The sequence below is a fragment of the Falco naumanni genome, chromosome 10, assembly GCF_017639655.2.
Source record: "Falco naumanni isolate bFalNau1 chromosome 10, bFalNau1.pat, whole genome shotgun sequence".
Taxonomy (NCBI): domain Eukaryota; kingdom Metazoa; phylum Chordata; class Aves; order Falconiformes; family Falconidae; genus Falco; species Falco naumanni.
The window spans coordinates 7992513-8012294 of record NC_054063.1 but is presented as its reverse complement, the minus strand read 5'-3'; the positions used below and the strand labels follow the sequence as shown (position 1 = coordinate 8012294).

General features: G+C 41.4%; 1 protein-coding gene across 7 annotated transcripts in view; it reads left to right on the top strand.

Moving 5' to 3' along the window:
• DENND2B (DENN domain containing 2B) overlaps window positions 1-19782 on the top strand; it is a 183560-nt gene that overhangs the window by 119654 nt on the left and 44124 nt on the right. For all 7 annotated transcript variants that reach the window (XM_040608181.1, XM_040608182.1, XM_040608187.1 and 4 more), the window contains 6 exons: window positions 7773-7921; window positions 10647-10862; window positions 13704-13800; window positions 14737-14781; window positions 17096-17280; window positions 17923-18032. In XM_040608181.1, coding sequence (XP_040464115.1) covers window positions 7773-7921; window positions 10647-10862; window positions 13704-13800; window positions 14737-14781; window positions 17096-17280; window positions 17923-18032 — 802 coding nt within the window. The remainder of the gene's footprint in view (window positions 1-7772; window positions 7922-10646; window positions 10863-13703; window positions 13801-14736; window positions 14782-17095; window positions 17281-17922; window positions 18033-19782) is intronic.

The window sequence follows — 19782 nt, the reverse complement described above, 5'->3', positions numbered from 1 at the left end:
AATGGGATCTTGCTGGTGGGCTCCTGTTGGGAGTGTCCTGCAGTCCATGGTCCCAGGAGCAGCTGACCCTCCTGGGGAGGGTTTCTTATGCACCCTTCTGCTCTCTGGATCTGTTCCATGTCATGTTTAGGAAACTTTGAGCCCTTTCAATAGCTGGATACTTTTCTTGACGAATATTTTTTGCACCTTATGAGGAGTTAGACTGATGATAGCAACTTGATTACTGTACTTCTGGAGGAGTATATAATTGAACCTTGTTACAGTTGACACAGAAGGAGACTGAAAAGTGAAACTGTGTAGTTACACACAATTGTTTAGCTGTTTTCCTCTGCCAATTGGAGTATCACTTCAGTTTGGGAAGAATCATCTTGTTTTACTTCTGCACTATAACAGGACTGGGTTTGCGTGGGCCTTCTTCACAGTCAAGAGAGTGAAAAATTAACTATTATAAAGCCCCAAACCTGTCAGACCAGGCTTAGAATTTTTTTTTGGAGTGAAATCATATCCACACAAGTCTCGCATACAGGTTTGAGAAATCACTTAGGAAGCAAAATGTCCTTCTTTTGGTGTAGCCATCTCTCCTTGAAATTAGTAAAGGCCAGGCTGTTGTGGCGGTCTTCTGCAGAGAGGTGAGAACAGATGAATCTCTGAGCCATTTCCCATTATGTCAGAACTCATGAGGGAGGAGATGGAGCAATATGTCTCAAAGCAGCATTATTATGAGGAGTGTCAGGGCAGCCTAACCCAGGTGGGTGCCTGAGCAGTTAAATTAGGCAGGTGTGGACCTACAAGCAAGAACCTGAGTGTGAAGAGAATGTTGGTGGCTTAACCATCCCTGTGGAGTCCAGAACAGGATGTCACTCCCTTTGTCCCTCCTGATAAGGCACTTTGCCTCTCCTAAACCAATTAGTTGTTTTGAATTCTGATGTAAATTGGACATAGTGCATGTCGTGTAACAAATGGGATGATTTAGCTGTGTTACTGAATCCTTCGCTGTGTGTGCCAAGAGCTGCAGAAATGATGACTGAGGTCCAGTTGGAAGATGTTCCAGCTTGACATTGCTTTCAAATTAGAACATTTGCAAAGTTCTTCCAGTAAATGTGGAAAAAGGTTAGAAAGACAGCGAGCTGATCTTTCCAGTAAAATCCCATCATCACATGCCACATTATTCCCTGTCATGCTTTCGTATTGCATTATTGTCTGTCATATTATCACCTCACAGCAAAACAGTTGTACAAATCTGGGGGAAACTGGAATTGCTGAGCTGCTATGAAGCTGAAGCAAACTTAGAGACATTGCACTCCTGCCAGAAGTGCTGTGCTGGTTGCTTCTTTGAGCACATTTTGGGTTTTCAGTCAGACCCTTACCAGGAGATCTCTGGATAGTTGTTAGTCAAGAGCTAGGATTAATACAAAATGATGGTGCAGGCAATGTTCAGGGAAACGTATGTTCCTGCCTTTTTCCACACCCCCAGTCTGCCTCTCAGTCTAAAAAGCATATGAGTTTTTGCAAAGTGTGATAGTGGCAAATTTAATAATAGACACTGTAGGGTAATGGCAGCCAGAGCACATGAAATCAAACAGTATCCATATGGGCCTGTCAAAGAAAGGCCAAATACTCCAGCTGTCTGATCCTATTGACAATCAGCCTGCTGCTTTGTTGCTACACTGGGATACACGGATTTCAGTTATTTTTTAATAATCATTTCATGCTTTATTAAGATCTCCATTCTTCTCTGTGTAGTCTGTCTCACTGCTATACCATCTGCTACAGCTTCTTTTGACAGTCTCTGTCAGCTTGATCGCTTGGTTTTCTAGTCAATGCTGCAGGTTAGTAAAACAGGGAGTAAAATGACCATGAGGCTGCTCTCCCAAATCCTAGTTTAAATACAGAAACTGTGTTGAAGTCAGCAGGGTTAAATCTTTGTGAATTGCAAGCAGTTTACGCATGGTGATGCTGTACTTTGCTAACAGTTGGTCATCAGATGTTTTCATGCACATGATTTTTGATTAAGTGTTAAATGGATTATTTTGGGGGGTCAGATTTCTTATTCATTTATCAGCCATGCTAATTCTTCTCTAGCTAACGTTGCGTTATGCTTACAACTCTAAGCTCTTGCAGTCCCTGAAGAGATAGCAGGGAGCTGAAAGTATCTGCAGTGTTTCTTGTGCTTGTGGCAAGTCAAAGCAAAACTGGAGAAGTTCAGAAAGCATAGGCTGTCGCTGACAGACTCCACGGACCAGAGCTCAGAAGGCCAATCCTATTTTAGACTTGTAATTCTGCGTGCTGCAGATGCTCTGCTACTTTTCTGAGGACATGGTACTGAGCTGGAAGGTGGTAAGATTATAAACAGGTAATGGTCTGTAACTTAGTACTGCTCAGCAATAGCTTTTCAAAGCAGCTGTAATGTGTCTTAGCTGTAAATTTATATTGAAAATATTCCTCTGTCTACAGATACCTGGGGTAAATTCCTCAGCTGAGATGCACAGTTGCAGCTTCTCCGATGTTGAGAGAGATCATCTACGTACTATAGATCTAAGCTCAGATACTTGATGAGAGTGTGGAGATTTTGTGGGTTTCATCCATTTGATCTGAACATGCTCATACACACCCCAGTGGTTGAGTTTTCCTCCAGCGCTGGCAGTATGAATCTCCGCTTGTGTAATTTCAGTAATAAAATAAATAATGCATACACATTGCAATGAACACACCTGGATTCTCACCATGGGCTAGTTCTTTGGACTTAAGTGCCCAGAGATGCTGGGGAGCTGTAAGTCTGCACAGCCCATGAATCCCGTGCTGTTCCCTCATGCGGTGCTTGCACTCAGAGGTTCATTCCCATTGCTTCCTCTTCGATCGCAGCAAAAGCAGAATTCCCCAGCAACCCTCCTCTGCTTGCTTCTTCTTGCCCAGTTGTATTTTATCTTAATTTTTGCAAGGGCTTGTGTGCACCAAATGTGCGTGTGCTGGATGAATTGGGCTATATCTACAACAGAGGTCATGGGCAGAGGGTAAAAAAGGTAGTTCAAGGATGTGTAGGTGCCGTCAGGGGGATTATGTGTGGGAAGGAGTAGGTGTTGCACCTTGTGTCTGTGGGTACAGTAGCACTACAAAAAGTTGAGGGGTTAGGTGCCACAAGCATCAGCGGTTCTTACAGACTGCTCACTTGGGTGTTTCCCCTTGTCTGTTATTCAGTCCTGATTCTGCCTATCTGGGCCTCTTTTTCTGCCCATTTATTGCCACTATTTCCAACTCCTTGCCTCTGGAGTTATGTGCTGCTTTTTCCCCAAGTCTCTCTTCAAATGACAGCTGAAGCTTTCATCTCCCAGTTCATTAGAATGTAAAGTACATTAATTGCCCTGTATTTTGTGCACATGCTCTAGTGTGTGGGAAATACACGGTGTTATTTGTGAGTTGCTAACTGTCTGTCTCAGTCATACAGCTCAGGGGCCTGGGCTTTCTATGTAGCCAGCAGGCAAAGCAGTAGGCTCGTAGCTTGGGCACTCAGCATCACCGTCTGGAGACAGCAGCTCCTCTGTGAGCATTGGCTCCTTATTCAGCACCCAGCTTAACACAAGCTGGTGAGCCCTTTCCTTTATTGTCTACCTGCTCTTTGATTCTTCTCACCTCCTGGCAGTGCAAAAGGCAGGAGTTATAATCAGCACTCAGTGAATCACTTCATTCCTCTGATAATTATTCCTCCCATCTAGAAAGAAATGATGCGTTTCCCTGCTTTCTGCCATTTATAGAGAAGTGTCTGCCTGCATTTTTTTTTTCCCCTCAGCCTTATTTTCGCTCCTTTCTCAGCTTGAGACAGGCTTGCTGAGTCTGCTTCCCATTTGCCACGTGTGAGAGGCTGAGCAGAGGAACATTGTGTGCTGCCTCAGGACACAGTGGGGCTGACTTGCAGAGCATCACAGAGTGAGGAATTGCAACTGCTGGAGGAAAGTCATCGATGCTTAAGCTGAAGGCACTGCATTCCTCAGGATTTTTCTAAAGATCACTGGTTATTTTATCTTTTTTTTTTTTCTCTTTCCCCTGTGGACCGATCATTAAATTGCATGTGAGATCTTCAGAAGATAAATGTCGTGTAGATAAATGCCCTGTGTTAACTCAACAGTTCGGTACGTAGAATTCAAGAGAGTGGGAAACTTGAAAAAAATGCTTATAAAGGGAACAGATTTGGAGGCAGGGATGATGATTAGAGACAGTAGTTAACAAAGACTTGCTATTCCATGTGACCGTATGCATTCTGGAGATTTGATTCAGCTTCCTTTGAAGTCAGCACTGGTCTGCTGTTGTCTTGTGCGGCAGTTGGATCAGCTTCATTAAGACAAGCCTGGCCTCTATACTGCGTAATGCTTCTCCTTTTGGCTTCCAATAGAGACATCCATATGGAAGGAACAAGGATGTTCCTTGCTTTTTCATTCTAAATGTGTTTTCCTTTTGCAGCAAATCCAAACGAATGCAAAAGCACTGCAGCTTGCAGCTTGTGAACATTCTCTGCCTGGGTCTTGGGACTAGAGGAGTGATGGTGTTGAGGAGAAACGCAGAGATCAAAGCTGCAGACCTCTGAGCCAGCCCAGCTATGGGAACTGTCCTCATTTTTGTGCTGCAGCAGTAGCGGCCACCACTGCAGCTCTTCCTCAGAGCCTCCCACTGGTCTGGGACCCACACCTGCTGGTGGCTACTACTTCCCATGTCTTTCTGCCATGGCAGGGAGTCACTGTGCAGTCAGATGGGGTTAAATGCTGCTCTAAGGCAGTTTACTTGACATCTTGGGTTTCCTGTCACTTGTACAGAAACCAGACTGTCTGGGCTGCCTAATGCTCTTTTTGTGTATCGGGTCTTCTGTGTCTCATCTACCAGGAAGAACCTATATACTAAAAAATATTGGTTGTCTAAGGTTTGAAAATTGCTGAAGACCTAGATGAATAAATTATGTCTTCTAGTTCACTGGGCAAACTAAATACTTGGTTCAAATGGTAAATCAGCAAAACCAGGTTGTTTCAGATTGAACAGACTATTTCATTATCAGAGATTTGGTATGGAATGTTATTCCTTAGAAAGAAAGAATAGGTGAGGCATATTTGGTCTCAAGGCATCATTTCAAAATGAAAAAAACCTACCACAACCCTGAAATAATTTGATTTTTAAGCAAATGAGAAAAATAAAGGAAATGGGTGGCCTTAAACAGCAAACCAGTCATCTGAAGAAGCTCTCACAGCTCTAGGGAAAGGGTTAAAATCCCTGTGGTGTCTCCAGTGACCTCCACTTTACACTGAAGAGGAATTTGGCCCAAGCTTTCTTTTGGTAGAAAATGAGTCAGAAAAGCAGCCTCGGCTCATGGTTCCTTGCTCCTCCCTCTTCTCTCATCCAAGACTTCGCTAGGCCTGTTTCTATACTTAATATTTTAGGTCAACATTAGCAATGTTGAGTTTAACTGGGTTCAAGCTGTTTTACATTGTGTCTTGGAAAGAATTACTCTAAAACTTATAAATGCTTTACATTTTAAAAAAGGTTTCTTTTCAACTGATGGGCCTGTTCCTTCTGTGGAGTTTGGATACTGTGCAGACTAATGTAATAGCATTTGTTTTCGTAAGGAAGCATATGTTTAAGCACTGTCTCATGTAGCTGGGCATTTTGAAATCTGTTAATCCATTCTAAGCTTGACCTATACTTGACTTGGGCTTACAAGAAATTTTATTATGCTAGTACAGTCCAATTAGCTTTGAGTAAGTAACTGCATTTTGCAAAGTTGGCTATTTATTGTTATGGTTATCATATCTAGAGCTCTAGAGTTTACAAGTAACAGAATCAGTGTGCAATATCTATTTATTTTTCTTCCTACAGAGTGAACCAATCAATTCCATAGTCCTCCCAGGACATTTGTAGCTTTAATTTTTTTTAGGAATATTTGTTGCTTAAGATTTATCCTGTTCATTGCATTCATCAAAAGCACTTTTTCTAAGGACCTCATGCACCTGAAGGTGTTCTTTCCATTGACTGTGATGAGAGTGCTGCCTCTAGAATCAGATTCCCTCTGGGTAGAATAATAAGCTGTGATTGCCAATTCAGACATCCTTAACGAGCAGCAGTTATTCAGGCATCTAATTAAAATAAAGCTAAAACATTCACTCTTGTGCTTATATTTGACTAGAAATCTTATTATGATGCGCTACTGAAGCAAAACTGTATTTTTACTTGTATTGTGAATAAGTGAACTTGCTAAGCAAAAGCTCTTATGGCTATAATTGATGAATCAAGCAGTCTCACACTTCCAGGCTTACCAATAAAGTAGAAAGCACAAACTGCTGTTGTTGTACAATAAGGAAATGTAATATTCTGTCTAGAATAAAAAAAGGATAGTCAAACGAGCAGGGTATTAATCGATGCCTTGCTCTCACTGAAAACACCTATGCTTCAGCTCCCATCTCTGTAAAAGTGGTGAATATTTTTTTGTAAAAGTGTGAGCAATAAACCACGCTATATCTTTCTGTCCTCATTTGATGCAGTAGGCAGGAAAGCCTGAATTTCTTGTATTTAATAGCTTGTATTGCAATGTATGTTGTACTAATCCCATGAGTTTTAAAGTCATCTTTAGATATAAAACCAAAAGCAAGTTGGTTCAAAAGCTTTGAACTTCCTATGTGTTTCGAGTTTCTGCAAATTCAAGTCTTCAATTTGAGTAGATCACTTTTTTGGGGATGATTTTTTGTGTAAGATGGTTGGGAAACTGGAATGACCCTATGTTTGAAAAACCTGAAGTTCTAAACCAGTTCCTCACTATGAAGCATCTGGAGAAATGGATACAAAATGTTCATTTTACTGGTGGTACTCATTCATTTTTGTGTTTCTTAGTTCATTAAGAGGTTTAGTGAGTTCAGGAGTTTTGAGAAGAGGGTGGTGGATTATTCTACTGTTCCTTAGGCTGCCAAAGGATATTGGATCTCATTTAAATCTGGACTATAAATTTTGGTTCTGGTTTTCAAATGCTAAAAATTCCAAGTTTGCAGTCTGCTTTTTGATGTATTTTTCATTTGTCACATTTAGTGTTTAACTGTTCAAGCCTCTATATATTACTGGATGAGTTTCCTTCTGGGAGATATTAATTTTGCATAAATTGAAGTGAACAGCTGCTTAATTAAAAGGCATAATGTGTTTTAAAGAACATTTTGAGGATGCAGTATGGTTGAGGCAGAAATTCTTCCTTCATCTTTTACATTTCCAACTTCTCTCTTGGCACTGCTGAGCCAAAGTTTTTATTCTTTTTTTTTTTTTTTTTTTTTCCCTCAGGGGAAGAGAAAAATGAAGGTAGCATGAAATAAAAGATGTCTTATTGTGTGTAAGGGTGGTATGTTGAGAAGAGTTATTTATTGCTATTCATTTTACCTTGCAAGGGGCTGCTATAGATTTATAAAATCTACTGATATACTTTAAAGTAGTTATGCGCCTTAGCTTTTATATATCAATAAATTTTCCACAGCTGCAGATGCTCAGAAGCACGTCTTGTGAAATCTTTGCATTTTATTTAAAAAAAAAAAAGGCAGTAAAAAAAAACACCAAAGAAACTTGTGGACCTCATAGCCAAGTTCTCCTCCAAATACTTCCAGCTGCAGCTAGAGGGATGAGTCATGCTGAAAGCCGAGGAGCTTTTCTAAAAGCCTTTCACTTGGTTCACATGATTTTTATTTTTTTTTAACTTTACATTCCTGTCTGTTTTTCTTTTCTTAAAAAAAAACAAAAATCACAAAAAAAACCAAACCATGAAGGCGAGTCACCCAAGGAAAACCCGTATGAGGATGTGGAGCTGAAAGGCCGTCACGCGGGCCGAAAATCCCACCAGCTCTCCGAGAATTCCCTGGATTCTTTGCACAGGATGTGGACGCCGCAGGACAGGAAATACACATCACCTCCCCAGGTAATGGCACGGCAGCGCCCGGCGCTCTGGGCTTGAAGCTTATTTAAAACTTTGGCAAGAAAATCAGCCATGGCATAGGAGGAAGGCCAGCCATAGCGAATGAGAAAGGTTATCAGGAAGACTAGTGTGATCAAACGCAGCAACCGTTGCAGGCAATGCTCTTGGCAGCTGTAGCTCAGCTTCCCAGTGCTGCGCTGCTGAAGCCGATGCCTCTTTGTGCCGGCTACGGCTTGATACATTTAAGCAGCTTCCTTCAGCTGGTTGGTTGTGAGCTGAATCTGGCCCTACATTATTTGTGTGGCTGCACCTCTTTGTGAATTGCCTCTGCGTTCACTGCTGGGCTTTTTAGTAGGGAGAGGAGGGAAAAAGTCTTGCCCACGTATTGTGACGCAAGGCCTATTGTGACTTTGCTCATTTGAAGTACATAGCATAGTGTGTTTTATAGTAACATGGAGAATGCCAAGTATGCCCCCCCAATAAATAAATGAATAATAAAATAATCAGAAAAACCTGAGTGTCTGCATTTAACAAGGCTGTGTAAGTTGTGTTTACAGCATAAAGTAAAAGACCAGGAACCCTGCAGACTTTCCATTTTGTGGTGAATTTTCCAAAGCAGCAGTCTGTTTTTTGTGAATGCTGTGAAATGCCAGGTGCTTTGTTGTTTATGGGATCATTGTGTTCATAAGGAAAAATGTAAATTCCATCACATACTTAATTTTGAGATTCAAAATGCCTTTGAAAGGAACTTCAGTTTGCACTGAATCAACAGAAAATTTGCAGTTGAACAAAAGGTTACAACAATTTACATTTTTGCCTTGTAAAGAGACCTAGAACAAAACTGAATGTATTTTCTTTCACTTATTTTGTGTGCGTGTGAGCATTGCAGTCCAGGAGACAAAAAAAGTATTACCAGGATTCTTAGTATGCACCTAGCACATCATTTGTAAAACAGGAGACTTTTCAGCAAAGCTACTGAAAAGGGAGCGAGTGGAAAGTAGTAATCAGGCAGAGTAAGGAGAAAGAAACTGCAGCCATAAAGATAATCTCGTAGTGAGAGACATACTATGCATAACAATTATTTTTGTCTCTGTGTGTGTGAACAGGAATTGTGTAGCATCTAGAAGATACAACAGGGTATACTGCTAGGGTAGGAACCATATATAGGTCCATAGTAAGATACTGTCCACTGTGCTCTGTTTTACACAGGGTGACCAAAGGATATACAGATTAAAATGACTTCTGTAAAGTTCCTCAGTAAACAAGTACTCTCTGGTATCTTTGCAACAGGGCTGTATCTTTATTGTGGTAACTTCTTACTGAAATTCTGCCAGGATTTTCCTGCCAGGAGTCAGTCCTGCCATAATTGCACTGTCATTGTGCTGATATTTAAAGCAAAGAGACACTAACAGCAGGCCAACTATGGGTCTGGGTAATTCTTCAATGACCAGAAATAGAAAAGTCTCAATTTCCTGAAGAATGGCAGCTTTGGCAATGATTTATCACCCAGTTTTTCCATCATAGCAACATAGCTGGATTAGCAACATGACTTTTGAGTCATGGATGCTGATAAACAAGATGGAAGAGATCAGAAGGTCAGCAGGCTTTCAACAATCATCTTGAAAAAGAATTCCTTTCATTAAAGTATAGACTGCTGCAGATTTTCCTGGCATGCTAACCTGTGGTAAGCAGAGACCTCAGAAACACTGGCTTGTGGTCATTTTGAATCCCGCTGTATCTTCTCCTTTCCCATTTGTTATTTTCAGTTCTTTAAGTCATCAGGTATAAAAAAATTGCTTTATTGATGACATTGTATTTGTGATGCAAAGCCCACAACACATACAGAAACTTATGTTTAATCCCAGATATGATGGCACTGTAATAAGCACTCCAAGTAGAACAAATAGGACATTGGTTACTGAAGGTTTATAGCTCATAATACTGCTAATAGAATATTAGTAAATGCCAACTGACAGCTGTTTGACGTAATAGTACTTGTTTCTAGATGTGCTGGTTAAGCTTCTTGCAGCGTTTGTGTTTGGGAAGCGGAGGCAGGGACCCAGCCTCGCCAGCCTGCCAATTAACTTTCCTGAGAGCTGGGCAGAGCTGCTCAAAGGACTGCTCTTAAAGAGGCCCATTTTTTTTTTAAAGATAGCTGTTACTTGGTGCTTAATCCTGTCAGGAAGATTTTTCCCTTCCCTCTGTAATAAGAGTTTGGAGTTTGAAAGGGAGTTTTTTGGGGAACGCAAGACAAAGCTGTTACTGTGCCTCTGCACATTGGTGGATCTTAAAGCATCTTAACACCATGGAAGTACAGCAAGCTTGATTATCTACTTTCTTTCTCTAGGATAAAATAGTGACTTTGATGTAGTTGCTCCTGATTTTCACTACTGCACATGAAAGAGATGGATCAGGCCATTGGGTCAGTGTTCTGATATCAGCCGAGCCTTTAAGTTAGGTTTGAAGGCCTGTAATGTTGATGTGATGTGGGTGCATGGAAATGCACCACAGCAAAAAAGTAGTATTGTTTTCTTTGAACTTTAAAGTCTTAGATACTGACCCCTGTCCCTTCTTTTTGACCTTAAACCTTCTCTTTGCACATATCCAGCAGAGCAGTGGCTTACCTAGCGTGGTGTCCTTGTGTAGCCACCACTCGCTCACAAAGAACTGCTTCTGCACCAAGTGTTGCTGAGGAGGTGAAGAGCTCAAGCTGTTCTTGTTCCTGCAGCTACCTTCGAAGCCCAGCAGCCAGTCACTGCGCGTCGGGAACTGGTCAGAAAGGAAGAGCCACCGCTTACCACGGCTGCCCAAGCGGCATAGCCACGATGACATGCTGCTTCTGGCTCAGCTTGGCATTCCCTCCTCCCCTTCCAGCCTCAATGAGGACAGCCTGAGTACCACAAGTGAGCTTCTGTCTACACGGCGGGCAAGGAGAATCCCAAAGGTACTGGCAGGGTGATTAAACTTATGCTGAGGATAGGTCACCTGTCTGCAAGAGCTTGCAAATTTCTATCCAGCCTTTAGCCATCACTGAAAGCTGTTTTTTTGGAGTTAAAGGAAAATTGAAATCAAAACAGAAACAGTAACTCTCAGGAGCCAAGGTGTACTCCTTTTTTACATAGAGCTGCACTGTGAAAATCCCTTCCCTGCAAGTGGGTAACTCTGCCCTAGGTCCAAGAGTAGCAAACATCTGATTGCCATCTTTGCACAGAGTTGATTTTAAGCCAATTCTTTTTTTCCACACTTTGCTTTAAGCTCTGTTGGCCAGAGCATTGTTGTGTACCTCACTTTATGATTTTGAATGAGTGATGGCCAAGGAATTATTATTTATAACATGCAGCAGCATCTGAAGTGGTTTTTTTCCCCATCATTTGTTTACTGGTCTCAGGAAAATAACTTTATTGGCCTAATACAGTTCACTTCATTTACTCACAACCTATCCCATCCTGAGGACCCTGATGTCTGATGTGTTTGAAGTAAAAATTAATTTTCCATTTTTCAAGGAGTTTCTAATTCAAAATGGGATGTGAAAAAAACCCAATCCACCAAACAACAACATAAAAACCCAGCAAACCTTTTCTAGTACAATAGCAACAGAGACGGGGAGAATAGCCAATATATTTATTTTTGGCTTGTGAACAAAGTTGATTTTTACTGTATATTTAGCTCTGTTCTTATTATAAAGCATATTTTAAAGTATATGACTGTAAATACTGTGAGTAGAGGGAGATTTTTATGTTCCTGTCAATTAGTCTGAAATTCTGTTTAAGCAGGAAACAAACAAAAATCAGGAAATACTCCCACATCCTTAATTTACTATATTTTTACTTTCTTGGAATATACTATTTACTGCACAAATGAGCATACGTCTGTGAAGAAAGTTAAGAGTGACTTACAGAGTAACTTACTGCTTGGTTTTGAGTAAAACTTGGAAAGTTTGGCTGTTAGTTTTGTATCCAGCTTTCTTTTTTTATTATTATTTTTATTTTTTATTTAAGGAACAGACCTATTCCTTGTGTGAAATTATGTTTTCAGCATATGAATATTCATAGTTTTATCATAAATCTTGTGATAATTTCTATTTTTGATCAGTGTAGCCCCTAGAATCATGTATTTTAGAGAATCTCAGGGGTTTATTGAGAAAATGTTAGTTATTAGAGGGAAGACGTCAAACCTGAGAAACTCCTGTTCGGTACCACCCCCAGCTTTGTGAAGGAATATCCAAATGCTTTAAACATCTGGGCTTTTCTTACCACAGTGCAGGTATTTTACCCCTAGTGAAGTAGCTCAAGCAGAAAAACTGCCAAGTAGCGCAGCACAGGGAGTGAAAAATCCCAGCAAGGCCCCTCACTCCTGGTTCCTGATGCCTTGTGTAGTGCCCACATGCAGGAGTTCCTCTGCCAGCACACGTGGGAGCCGGGCAGGGTTTCATCCTGCTGGTTCTGCTGTGGTGCTGTGCAGGTTCCCAGCAGGCAGAGCCAGCAGCATGGCCACAAGCTGAGAAACTCTAGCTGAGCCTTACTGGTGGGTTGTACATGGCTCAGTCAGCATGTAGAGGCAAAATCCCCGATACTGCTTCACACGGGAAAACAAGTGAGGATTTTAATACTTAAAACTGTTCATTCTGGGCCAGACTTGCTTCCTCTGTTGGAGGGGTCTCATGAGTTTTTGTTCCAGTCTGTGCTCTGTTACTGACTTTCTACCCTGTCTATGGTGAATTAGTTTCACTGAGTTTATTTCTCTCTGCAAGCTGAGATCAAACAGCTTCTGCAAAATGTAGCATGGTTCTAGGAGTATAGCTGCTATGGAATGATACTATTCCTGACCCATAAAACATTATGAAGATTAATTGCTACATATTTATGGCACTACAGAAGTTATAATATTCGGTCTAATTACGAATTCTTAGTAATCCCAGCTTCCTGTTGAAGGCACTAAACCCAAGTTCCCATTAATATATTCTATCTTCTCAGATATTTTTGGATAGGCAGTTGTCATCTGCATTAGCCCTTCTGAGGGAAGTCAGAAAGATGATTACCAGGAGTTAAAATTCTGGCTAGTGCTGGTTAAAGCCAGCTAAACCCAGCGCTAGTAGCTAACTTCAAAATACTCTTGTAGATAAGAGTAAGATTGGAGACAGTAGATAGAGCACCTGTGAAGTAACGTAAGTACAGCATGAGTTGGAAGGGGGGGGGGATGGAGGTGCCTGTATGGGCCTGATCCTCAATATGGTACAATACAGCTTCAAAGCAGCTGGGTCACTCTGTACCTGAAAAGGCTTTAAGAAGTTAGGACCATCTCTTCAGAGAGGTGCCAACACATGTTACTCTTATCTTCAAGATAAAATATGTTCTTAAGGTTCATGAGCGTTTGGCGAAGTTGGATATGGCTAATGGATCGCTTACTAAGACAATGCAAATGAAGAGAGAAATAATAGCATAGAGAGGAATGAGGGTGGTAGAGGATAACAACTACCTTTGAATCCTCAGGCTCATTGTGCTTTTATTGCTAATGTCTATGAGATTTTTGAAAATGAGATTTAGGTTTCTGAGTTATTTTTTAAAAAATATATCCGTAGGTAAAGGAATGAGATTCAAAATGAGTAAGTCAAACAAATGGAATTCAAAATAAGAGATAAGTAATGCATTTTGAAATAGTAAAGGCTTTGCGGGGTTTGGCTGGCCTATCATCCATGGTCAAATTCTTTGTTTTGATAGATTAATTAAAAGCCTCCTGAACAGAAAAGTGTTTGGTCTTACTGATTTCTCATTTTCTTGTTTTGCAGCTTGTCCAAAGAATCAATTCCATCTACAGTGCAAAAAGAGGGAAAAAACGACTGAAGAAACTTTCGATGTCCAATATTGAGACAGCATCCCTACGAGGTATGACACAAGCATCAGGGTTCAGTGAATCCATTTGAATGTTACAGGATTAACAGGTTCCCTTCTTTCCTCCACACCTACCCTGGGCTCAGCTTAGAACTTTCTTCTGTGAACAATGATACCTTTCTGTCTGCAAGAGGAGAAAACGGGGATGAGCTAAAAATAAATGGGATTCTCAGTGTTGTCCATCGTGTTAATCCCATGATCAGCTGGACTTATCCAGCTTCTTCTTTAGTTCATATTTCAAGTAATTTGCATCTGTATGTTTTGTCCAAAACTCACAGTTTTGACCTTGTAATTCATTCATGCTTTTTCGTGGCTTGTGAATGTAACTCAGACTGCACTTCAGACTGCTTCTGAAAAAGCAGGGGCCAAAGAGAAATTCAGGCCATGTCTGCAGTAGGAGTACAATAGAGCTTTAATATGAGTATGCCTCAGAAATAGGTCTTGTCATAAGGTTACTTTTGCATGTTTTTCTCACTTGGTTTGATGAGTTCTGGTGGTTGAGAATGTTGCCCAGACAGGGAAAGCTTATAAGCCTTACTTTTAACTTCTCAAGTGCTCTATAACTTTTTTGCAAAAAAACCTGAAGTCTGAAAAATAAGTGGAAGGGTTAAAATCCATTTTCCAAATGGCACGTTCACTTCTGTAGCTTAACATAGATGAGGGTTTAGTGCAACCACTTGCTGTAGTGGAGAATGAATTTTGCACTTTCATCAAAACAAAGCTCTTATTCTCAAGCAAAATCGAAACTTTTTCCAAGGAAAACACAATCGAAGGAGTCATTCAAACATTTTATTTCAAGTTATTTTAAAACTGAGGGAAAAGCATGCATGGATCGCAAGGCTCGGTGTGAGACATGTTTCACCACAGTAAACCAAGTTTATGTTTACTTTGGTTTTGCATTAACTGATCCCTCCTCTATCTCCTCTGCAGATGAGAACAGCGAGAGTGAGAGTGACTCAGATGACAGGTTTAAAGGTAAGGGATCAGCCTTCAATAACTTCTAGTCAGCCACCATCACAGCCCTTATTAACATACATTCTCCTGCTACTATGCGTTGTTCCTGTCCATGGCCTGTATTTTCCTTCCTGAACTATGCTAACTCCATTACTGCAGAGCTCACAAAGTTTCCAACACAGGAGCCTGAATGTGGAAAGCAAGGACAAAATGAGCTGTGAGGATCTAACAAGGATTTGGCAACTGTGTCATATAATGAAGAACAGGACCTTTGATAGACTTGCTTTGTCAGCCACTTCACAGATGCTGATGTTTTCCAGACTGACTACTGGGTGCAAACTTAGAGGGATGAGATTGGATAAATATGCTCTCTTCTTTATTCATACACTGCTTTAAGTATTTACTGCTGTTTGCTGTTGGAGGTAAGGTTCTGGGTCTGGTCCAGTGTAGCAGTCCTTCTAGTCTTTTATAGGTCTGCAGTCTCCAAATTCTAGGAATTCCTTTATCAGTGCACAGCACCTGCACAAACTCTGCTTGAGCCAGGCCAGTAAATTAGTCCCTCATTTTCAAGAGTCCTCATACACAGAGAGAACTATAAAAAAGTTGAAGGCAGCAACAACAGATTTTTTTACTAAAAACCCATTGTGATGTTAGTAAGTGAGGGGAAAAACCCCAAGACTGTGGAGCTGTGGTTATAAGATAAAGGGCAAGCACTCATGTTTGTCCACTGCAGAGGTCACCTGTTCATGCAGGAAAACTTGCTGGAAAAGATTATCTTAGGGAAAAGGTTTTTTCCAGATAGGTGGTGGTAAGACCACCCAAAAAAGGCTCTGCAACATAGTACAGTGATCTGTGGAAAAAGGCTCATAGGCAGGTACCAGCCCAAAACTGCTTTCAGTTCTGTTTCTCTTTTGTGTCAAAAAATGCAGGGCTTGCTTTTGGTCATAGCCCAGGAAAGGAGACAGATAGGGCCTGGCCTCTCTCTTGTTACTGGGAGGATATTCTGATTTCACTGGAAACTGGGAAGCTTCCCCCCCCCCCCCCCTTTGTTGTGGAATGGATGATCTTGATTCTGATGGCTCCCTAAGCAACTGCTCCTGCCTGACCTTATGTTTATGTTGATGTTCTCAGGGCACCCTCAGCCAAAGATCCAATTGTCATGTGTAGCACAGCCGGATTCACTGGGTCCACATTTGCTGGGGTGGGGACGGGCTCTTTGTTTTCACCTTTTGCAAATATAAAGCACTGTCTGGCGGAGTGGGGCTATCTCAAAGCAGGACAAGGTAGGTTATTTCTGGGGATTTAGCTTCCCTAGTTGTGCAGTCACACCAAGACCCAAGTACTTTATCAAAATTATTTTTAATTTGTGTGTTGTTGAACCATTTTAATGACAGCTGGCCATCAAGGGGTTTCCCTTTCTTTCTGTCAATTAATTATTGCTGTGATTGAGTGCTTGTGTTGCCTTATTTTCCTACCACAAGGGACAGTCTACCTTTTGCAAACTGAGCAGTGTCAGTGAATACAGCCTTAAGAGATTGACATGTGCTGCTAATAATTCATTTACCATTGCACAGAGGTCCTGGTGTGAAGAGGTGGGGAAGAGCACGCAGAAAGCTGTTTTTTCTTAGTTGTTTTCACTTATTGGTCTACAGAACTGGTAATGATGTTACTGACTAGTCTGCCATACACATCTAGCAACAAGTCACTGGATCAAGGAATACCTTTGAATCGGGACTGGAGGTGACCATGAATCTGCCTGTCAATCAAATTGGCGCAAGCAAAGCAATTCCACAGGAGGCAATTCACACCTCTTTCCTTTCCTTCCCGCTTCCCTGGAGATCATTCCATGGCTTGTATGGGCTATGCCTGTGCTGTGGAGGAGAAAATACACCTTTAGCTGTTCTTAGCTTAAAGCTGTGTTACATAGGACAGGTCACAGAACTGTTCTTCACCTACATAAACCAGGTCCAAGTCAGGCCTGAGATGTGTCACCCTGGAGGCCGTCATGCATTTACACACCCACACAAGGGCTTATAATCTAGTCTTATGTGTGAGGGAAAAGCAGACCTTTGGCAGGGTAACAATTATGAGCTGCAAATTATTTCAGTGACTTAGTGTTGCATCACTTCAGTACTTGGAGAGAGTTTTGATTTATGGATGCAATTAGTGAGGGAGGCTAGAGTATGAAAGTTTGCTTTTGAAAGGAGAACATGCTTGGAATGATATACCGGCTAATTGAAAGCCCTTTGTGAATGACTATGGCTTACACATGTGCATTAGAGTCCCAGGTAATGATCTGGTGGTATTTTTTTTCTTTTCTTTTTTTAAATGCTAGCTCATACCCAGCGTCTAGTACACATCCAGTCAATGCTGAAGAGAGCTCCAAGTTATCGCACCCTGGAGCTGGAGCTGATTGAATGGCAGGAACGGGAGTTATTTGAGTATTTTGTGGTAGTGTCACTGAAAAAGAAGCCGTCTAAAAACACTTACCTCCCAGAAGTGACATATCAGTTTCCCAAGGTAAAAGAAAAATTCTTACATGCAGTTCATTCTAATTCAGTAAAGTGAATAAGTGGGAAAATTAATAGAAATCTATTTTTAAATGTAGTTAATTCAACTTTTGTAATTGTTCCAAAGTGATCTATTACAAAGGGAAGGGCATAGAGAAAATGACTGAAAGCTTTGCCTATTTAAAAATATGTGTTTTCCAGTTCTGGAGTGTAGCCTGATGGTAGGTGCTTTAAAAACTGTGTTTAAATTTGGTTTCTGATTATTTCACTATTTACTCATTTTGGCTATATTAAGATTTGTTCCAAAACCCACTGAAGTCAATGGAAGGGCTTTTGCTGATCTATGGCATTTCTCTTGTGCTCTTGCAGCAGAAAGGAATTTGAATTAGAACTATATTTTAAGTGGCCATTGTGCAACAAGGGAGTTTTGGGCAATTTTTTACAAAATTGAAAAAAACCCAGAAGTGATTATTTCTATTGTACTAGCATCTGTAAGCCTGTCCTGGGGTCATGCCTCACTCTGCCAAGCACAAATAAAGAACAAGCTGATGGGCCCTTGCTCTTTAGAGCTCATTAGTAACCCCTCTCCCGAGGGGTGCTGTGAAGCTGGCGCTAACAGTAACTGGCTGAACCTCCGTTTTCTCCCCCACAGCTAGAAAGACCAACCAAGCAAATGCGTGAAGCAGAGGAGCGTCTCAAGGCTATCCCTCAGTTCTGCTTTCCTGATGCCAAGGACTGGCTCCCCGTCTCTGAATACAACAGGTAAACCCTCCAGCGCTGCTCTGCTGCACAGTGCTGCTGGAGCGCATCTGGAACAGCCACAGCCTTGCCAATGCCCAATTAAGGAAGTAGCAGCTTGAGTCTTGGCCACTTCAGGCTCAAGCAGCTGTAGTTAATTTTTAATTTTTTTTTAAGCTCTTCCCTGTTTTGCCTGTCTCACAGGCCTGTGTGGCTGAGGGGAAGAGGTCTGAAGGTTTCTCTCAGTGCTAAACCCAGAAGCATAAATGGAAGTATTTAAAATAAATCTTAAAAAGGACAGGGCCCTGCCCACCACCTGCCCTAGTCATTTACCCCAGAATGCTTGTCAGAATTGCAAGACACCTCTTCATTTGGTTCAAAGCAGTACTGTTCTGGGAACTTTTTTGGAGCTGAGTTCTGTGACAGCAGAGGAGCCCTGTCTTCCTTCCCTCAGAGATGAATGGCTACAGAAGGGCAAGGGAAGGGAGAGCCAGGCTTGCATTTTCTTTTCCATTCAAAAGAAACCTCCAAAAAGTTATCTTTTTTTCCTCCCTCCATTGATGTCAGAACCTGTTGATCTGAAGGTATAGAAGAATAGACAGACAGGATAGATAGATAGAATGCTTTATGTTGGAATGACCTTTAAAGGTCATCTAGTCCAACACCCCTGCAATGAGCAAGGACTTCGTCAACTAGATCAGGTTGCCTGTTCAGGCTGACCTTCAGTGTTTCCAGGGATTGGGGCATCTACAACCTCTCTGGGCAACCTGTTCTGTTTTAGTGTTTCACTACCCTCTTTGTAAAATATTTATTCATTTTATCTAGTCTGAATCTACCCTATTTTGGTTTAAAACCATTACCCTTTGTCCTGTCACTACGGGCCCTACTAAAAAGTCTGTCACCATCCTTCTTATGAGCCCCCTTTAAGTACTGAGAGGCTGCAATCAGGTCTCCCCAGAGCCTTCTCTTCTCCAGGCTGAACAACCCCAACTCTCTCAGCCTTTCATCACAGCAGAGGTGCTCCAGCCCTCTGGTCATCTTTTATGGCCTTCCTCTGGGATCTGCTCCAACAGGTTCGTGGCTTTCCTGTGCTGAGGATTTTAGAGGTGGATGCAGTACCCCAGGTGGGGTCTCCCCATATTCCCCTAGAATATTAGATGGCTTCTTAAGATGTGTGGTTTGAGACATGTGTAAATGAATTAAGGCCAGTTCAAGAGTGTGTCTAGAAGGACTTTCAACAATGATAGGGAACCAGCATTCACCTGCAGGAATTACAAGAATATGTGTGGAACTTTTTATTGGCTTACGTATGGCACATGCAACAAAGCCCTCTTATATACTGTGTTGCTTGGCTGTATTATTCAGTATGTGGAAGCACCTGTATAGTGAGTTACTGAAAACACTGAAGAAGCGGACAGCTGTGTGGGCAACATTGGTATGAGAAGCACACAGCCCTGCTTACATAGCAGTTCACTTCTGCTGCTGCCACTCTCCTAGAAAGGCCTTTTGTGAAACAAGATATCTCTCCCATATACAGCTATAACTGTATAAACCCTGGTATTCCAGCACGAAGAAAAAGTGGTTTGTATAATGCTATTTAAAACTTGCAAAGCAGTCAGGAACATTTCTCAGTCCAGACCCATCCCTTTACCTGTGCTGTAATTGTAGCCTTAAACTGTTGTTTTATTTCTCAGTCACAAATGGTACTTATGCTGGACAGGGGTATAAAATGATCTGGATTTTGGACATTTGTGTTGTTTCTGGATTAGAAAAT